The following is a 6,835-nucleotide window of genomic DNA, read 5'->3' on the forward strand; positions in this document are numbered from 1 at the left end:
TATATGGGAAAATGGGTCAATTTGACAACAAAAGGACAACATGAGGGTTAAAGTACATTTTACAGTAAAAGAGGAAAAAAATCAACGCAAGGAATCCAAGTGGGGGCATAGATCTTTTAAATATTTTTCCATGCATTTTATCCAGATTTAGATATATGACCGTGTCCTCATTGTTTTCAGTAAAGATGATCCATTTCTCCAATTTTCTGGACTATGTCTCTCTCGTATTCTTCAGGGGAAAAAGAGTCCACTTCCTTATACACGGTCTCTCACACGGTGGACGAGTAGCGCGCTGTTTCTATGGAGAATAAAATGTTAAAATGAGACATTTGTCAGTTTCCTGAGATGTATCCAGCGGTTCTCTAACGTGTCTTGCGTTTTGTTTCCTCCTCAGTATCGGATGCAGACGGCAGTGAAGGAGGCTTCCAGCTAAAGAAGGACCATGCCCTGCGAGTGCTGGGCTACATCAGCTCCTGGACGCAGAGGTCAGTGTGTCTTCCTTCCGAACTCTCACGAGTCCGCTGACAACGTTTAAATAGTTGGGCTCAAAGAAAAACAAGTTCACGATGTGGTCTTGCTTGTTCCTTCGCTGGGTGGAAAGTTGACGTTTCTACAAAAACTCTAATAAGTACCTGAAGCTCTTTGCCTTCCCAGTTCACTGCTGGGGAAAATGGAAAAACAAATGTTGATTTATTCCAATTTTCTTTCTTTTTTCGGACCACATTTTAACCAAGTAGCCGGTCTCTGCTAGCCTGACAAGCCAGGCCCACATCCTCCAGGTGTCGGGTCTGGGATCTCCCCATTGGCAGGGCTCATTCTGAGGGGGCGGGATAAACGACTGTCTTTCAAATTCCCTCTGCACGCCATAGGACAGCGCTCCAACCAACCAGAGCAACGCTGGTGGATAGATTCAACTTTTGCCTTTATCCTTTCGGCAAAACTCCGAACACATCGTTCTTTAAACAAAAATTACTTCAAGTCCAAGTCTTCCAGACCGCTGTGTGCCTGCATCTTTGTTGTCAAGTAGCAGGGAATTCGAGCTCGGCAATATATTGATATTATAGCAATGTCGTGATATGAGACTAGATAACATGTTAGATTTTGGTTAGATATGGCATAGGCCTAAGTCTTGTCTTTTTCCTGGTTTTAAAGGCGGCTTTACAGTAAAGTGATGTAATTTGCTGATCTTACCAGACTGTTGTAACTGTTCTATTTTTAGCCTTTACAGACTTAGTCGTTATATTCACATTACTGGTGATTATTTATCTAAAATCTCATTGTGTGTAAATATTTTGTGAAAGCACCAACAGTCAACGCTATAATATCGTTGCGGTATTGATATCAACCTATATGGTCAAAAATATCGTGATATTTGATTTCTTCATATTTCCCAGCCCTACAGGGAATTTACACCGAATCGCCGCAACTCTTTCGTCATTATGTTAACCTCGCCCACCAACAGAATTAGGGTTTTCCAGCTTTCAAGCCAACAGAGAGTTGCTATGCCTGGAGTCCTGTTTAGCTGCGACTTGCTGCCGCTAGGGTGGGTCTAGACTTCAATAGGACTTCATCCGGCTGGGGCGGCTGTGGCTCAGTGGTAGAGCGGTTGCCTGCCAATCGGAAGGTTGGTGGTTCGATCCCCGCCCCTGCAGTCATTGTCGAAGTGTCCTTGGGCAAGACACTGAACCCCGAGTTACCCCCGGTGCTGCGCATCGGAGTGTGAATGTGTGTGAATGTTTATCTGATGAGCAGGTTGCACCTTGTACGGCAGCCCCGGCCACAGTGTATGAATGTGTGTGAATGGTGAATGTTTCCTGTAGATGTAAAAGTGCTTTGAGCAGTTGTTAAAACTGGAAAAGCGCTATATAAATACAGCAGTATAAATACTATGAATTGGCTGTGGTTAGGGTTTTGACTAGGCCAGGTGTCAGAAACCTTTAAAAGAGCTCAGAGCTGTTTCTGGTTAAACAAAAAGGTGTTAAAGAGGTTTTTAAAAAGGCCTGTCAGGTCCGTCAGAATGAAGGACGCCGGCCCCTTTGGAGGACAATGGCACGAACACACCAAACAGACTCGAGTCCCTGACCTCGCCAGACTGTCCGACTGACGATTATTGGTTAACGTTAATCTAATGCCATGTTGTGTTTGCCCATAAAACTGATTTGTCCGTGCTTGCACCTCGATAGTCACTCCAGGAATTACGTCTCTTAGAAAACAACTTTTAGTCTATGTAACATCCTTGAGATTTGTCTTTATATGTGCACTGTTCTGCTAATACTGCCCTAGGCTCTGCAGCCACGTTGATTTCCTCTAACGCTTCCTCCTGCCTTGTGTCTTCAGACAATGTCTCTGCTGCTTCAAGGAGTACAAACACCTGGAGGTCTTTAATCAGCTGGTCTACGCCCTCATCAACCTGGTCGTCGCTCAAATCAGCAGCCTGAGAGACCGCCTCTGCAGCACCCAGCAGGACCACACCCATAAAGGAGGCGCGTCTGGGGCGGAGGGGGGGTCTGAATGGAGCGGGGGCGAGGCTGCACCCGGATCCCTCCCCCGGCCGTCCTCACCCGGGGAGGACGAACCTGTGAATGTGGAGAGAGACTCTGCCGAAGAGGACGCCGACGCCCCGGACCTGAACCAGAATAAGACCCAGAGCCTGGCACAGGGGCCCAGCCGGCCATGCGAAGCCCAGATGGAAGCGCCGGAGCCTGGGGAGAACGACAGTGGATCTGGGGGTGGTGATGGAGGGGTCGGAGAAAGCGGAAGCAGTGACAACCAGGACCCGTTCATCTCCTGGAGCACAGAGGAGAGGGAGAAGCTGCTGCTCTGTGCCGCCAAGATCTTCCAGATCCAGTTCCCCCTCTACACGGCCTACAAACACAACACACACCCCACCATAGAGGTGAGGACAACGCCCACATCACACACCCAACACACACCACCACGCGTGCAGATAAGAGCCTGAAAGTGCTTGATTTTTGAATTTTGACAATAGATATATAAAATATGCACAAGTTATAAATATTATAAATATTAAGGCTTTCAAAATGGATGTGATGATGATTTAAGGCAAATTCCCTTTGATGCCAATCATTTACAGGATACATGGAGATAAGGAATTATTATCCAGCAAGTTAATGAACCACTGAAATGATTTTGGAGACATTATTTTAAGGTACCAAAGAATCTTTGATGTTGAATCAATTGACATTGAAATCAATCAATATCAATGAATACGGTCTTTGTTGTATTACTGTGTTGCAAAGTAGGATGTAATCAATGGCATATGGCACAAACAAAAATTTGTATTACGTTAACTGAGGACCCCAAAAACCGAATCAAGGTTTTGTCGTCATTAGCCATCGTTAGATTTCTTTTAAAACTCATAAATATTGATGTCAGTACCTGCCATAAAAGTGCTATCTGTCAGGCTCTCCTTAGTCCAGATAGGGCCGTAGATCAGACCGATCCACATAGTCTTCAATCTTACAGATGAGGTGTTTTTGTGAATGTAAACACCCAGATGTATTCTTGTTGTTGCTTTTTTAGCGGAAGACAAAAACACGTTCTTCTCTGTTAAAGCTCTTAAACATCCTTTTGAATGTGAACAATAGCCTGTCATGTTAATCACTCTTTTTCAGGATGCCAGTTGTTCTCATCATGTATGACCTCTGAAACTGTGATTGCTCTTTCTGTCTCCGTTTCTGTCCTCCAGGACATATCTGCTCACGAAAGTAACATCCTCGGCTCCTACTGCGACATGAATGTAAGTAATACTACTACTTTGTCTTTTTTTTGCCACCGAGTCAAGTTAAGTGTACACTCTTCTTTCCGTGAATCACCCCACACATACAGCAGGAAAAAGATGCCTAAAAATTACCTATTTCTTTAGGGCTAGATCAGACCAGTGATATCTGCTGCAGTAAAAACAACAGACTTCCTCATTCATTTCAGTGAAACTCCTGACCTAAGATATGCTGATTGCAGAACTTTAAAAAAAAAACTTTTTATTGACAAAAAACAGCGTACAAAGCTCTCAAAGGGAATAGAATATATAAATAAGTAGATTTAGTCCAAATGTTGTCGGTGTACATAAAAAAAAAATAACTTACACAAAAGGGGGATCGATTTAGTTGCTCACCTGGTAGAGCAGTCCCCCATATAAAGAGGCCTAGTCCTCAACGCAGCGACCGCAGGTTCAACTCTGGCCTTCGGCCCTTTGCTGCATGTCATTCCCCCCCCTCTCTCTCCCCTTTCAAGTCTATGCTGTCCTTTCAAAAATAAAGGCCTCAAATGTAAAAAAAAAAAAAAATCCTAATTCAAAAGTAAAGATGCTAGAGAGAACAAAATCACCATTTAGGAGCAACACATAAGGAGGATTAATCATAACAGAAGTTTACTACAAAATTGTAATCCAATTTTAGAGATTTTAATTTATTTAATATTTAATTTAAAATCATTCATAAACCGAACAAAGGTGCTTTGGGACCTATTGTCTGCTAAATGCTTCAAAGTTACATTTGTCTCCGTTGTCTTGTTCTTGTGCTCGTGGGGTCTCTCGTACTTATTGTATGTTGAAACTGTTTTGTTGAAACAAGCTCTTGAACCCGACAGCTGTGCTGAATCCAGAGCAGGAGTCGGGGGTGCAGGGGCCGTGATGAAAAGTAGATGTAGGCCTGTTGTGAGTTTGCTGTAAGAGACGAGGACAACAGCAGCCCATATGGGCCAAACTGCGTCACATGACCTGCGGAAGAGACTCTGGTTTATCAGGTTTATTTTCCCACCCGGCAGGCCTTTAGAGAGACTATGTTTGTGGAGGACTTAGGTGAACCTATTTGCAATTTCACATCGATTTGGACCATTATTATTTCCATATCTGTGTCTGAAGCATTGAAAAAGCTTGACCAGATGATGAATGTATTGCACTCAAAAATCTTAAAGACATAACTTGCTAAAGAAGTCCACTGGGGACAAGTCTCGCATCGCCAGACCCTGTGGAGGAGGGTCCGGGTAGTCCACACAGTATTCCGGGATGGGAGAATAATATGCCCTGGCTCATTGGCCTTTCACAGTTGTCTTGGGCGGTGCTAAGGAATTTCCTGTGGTAATTGAGCAATACCGGAAGTGGAACGTTGTCAATATAGACAACCTGGGACTACAATCATCAAATCTGAGAAAACCCTTTTTAGTTCGTTTTGATGCTGTCGGTTTCTGTCTGAGGTCACCATGCACATGCACTGGAAATTATTTGAACAAATGAACAGGAAATAATGGAAGAAAATGTCTCACCATTGGCCCCGGACTGAGGAGAAGAACACCCACGTCTTACTAACGCCAGTTGTCGCTGAGTCACATCCTGGGATTTTGTCTAAAGAATTCTGAAAGTCATCTCTACTCTGCAGACGTTTTTCACCTGAAGTGGACAGCAGTGCGGTCACCAGGACAGAAGTTATTACCTAAAAGTCATTATCCAAAACCTTCTGTCAAATAGTCTCTGACAAATAAGTGTCATACCGTTTTCGTTTTACTTCAGTGCAAGACCTTTTCTCTCCTGAAGTAAGAGATCTTCTCAGATCTGCCCTCAGACACCTGATACCCCGGGCGGCTGAGTGTCCAAAAATAAACCTTCTCTGATGAGAGGTTTCATGTTGCTACGATTTTACCTTCGTTGAGCGGACCAGCTTGAATTTATTTTGTCCCATGGACTTGTTTTTTGGTTTTAAAGGTCACATGACGTGGTGCTTTGTGTTATTTTCTATAGACCTTAGTGGTCCCCTAATACTGTATCCGAAGTCTCTTTATCTTGACTAACTGCCACTTTGCTTGTTTAAGAGCCATGAAGTCTCGCTTTCATGGGCGGGCCAAATCCTCTTGGCGGGCAAGGTACAGAAATGGGATGTAACCTTTTCCCCTTATGACCTCATAAGGGGAAAATTCCAGATTGCCTCATTTGTACTTTCATTTTCTTAAAGGAAGAGGAGGACACCCAGGGCTCGGTTTACACCTATCACCATTTCTAGCCACTGGGGGGGACCATAGGCAGACTGGGGGGACTCATATTAATATAAAGGAAAAACTCAAAGTGAAATTTTCATGCCATGGGACCTTAAATTATGAAGGAGCTCAATGGCTTCACACGGGACGGAACGTCCTTCTGAATGGGAAGAAGATAAAAACACTAAAACCGAGACAGAACCGTGTGTTTTACTGTTCTTTTCATCAGTTTAAGCCTCCGTGCGTAAGTTTTTGATATTAATGAATGTCGGTTACGTTCAAGCCGTTGCCAAATGAGTTGCTACCGAGCTAATTAAGACTATCAGCATTCTCAGTATGACTGTGTTCAGAAGACTGTGGTGTCCGGTGACTTTCCCGTGCAGAAACTTGAGTGAAGATAATAATCATTATTCCTCCGTGTCCTCCTTGGCTACTAGCATCTGCGTGGGGGCGAAACGCTGACAGTGTTGTTGTCATTACTTAGCAATCCTCGTGGGGGCGACAGAAACGTTGCACTATAACTTTAAGGTTCATGGTTCTTTATTGATCACGGGCAAGACAGAAGTAGTCGTTGACCATTACAATTTTAGGCCTCGGGCACCTCCAACAGTGCTTCTTAAATAAAATTAAAAAAAATACAAAACACTCGACTAAAACAAAATCTGAGACAAATGGAAAAGTAGTGCAAGTTAAGAATGGAAAAAATATGAACAAATACAATCTTAATGAAGTAAAATGATAGCAAAATTGTGTAGACAGTATTGCAAACAAATAGGTGTGTGTGTGTGTGTGTGTGTGTGTGTGTGTGTGTGTGTGTGTGTGTGTGTGTGTGTGTGTGTGTGTGTGT

General features: G+C 43.6%; 1 protein-coding gene across 1 annotated transcript in view; it reads left to right on the top strand.

Annotated features, from left to right (window-relative positions):
* Positions 1–6,835, top strand: part of usp34 (ubiquitin specific peptidase 34) — an 81,641-nt gene that overhangs the window by 5,749 nt on the left and 69,057 nt on the right. The window contains 3 exon segments of the mRNA XM_034884239.1: positions 395–485; positions 2,338–2,896; positions 3,710–3,811. Coding sequence (XP_034740130.1) covers positions 395–485; positions 2,338–2,896; positions 3,710–3,811 — 752 coding nt within the window.

This window comes from Etheostoma cragini, chromosome 2, assembly GCF_013103735.1.
Source record: "Etheostoma cragini isolate CJK2018 chromosome 2, CSU_Ecrag_1.0, whole genome shotgun sequence".
Lineage (NCBI taxonomy): Eukaryota > Metazoa > Chordata > Actinopteri > Perciformes > Percidae > Etheostoma > Etheostoma cragini.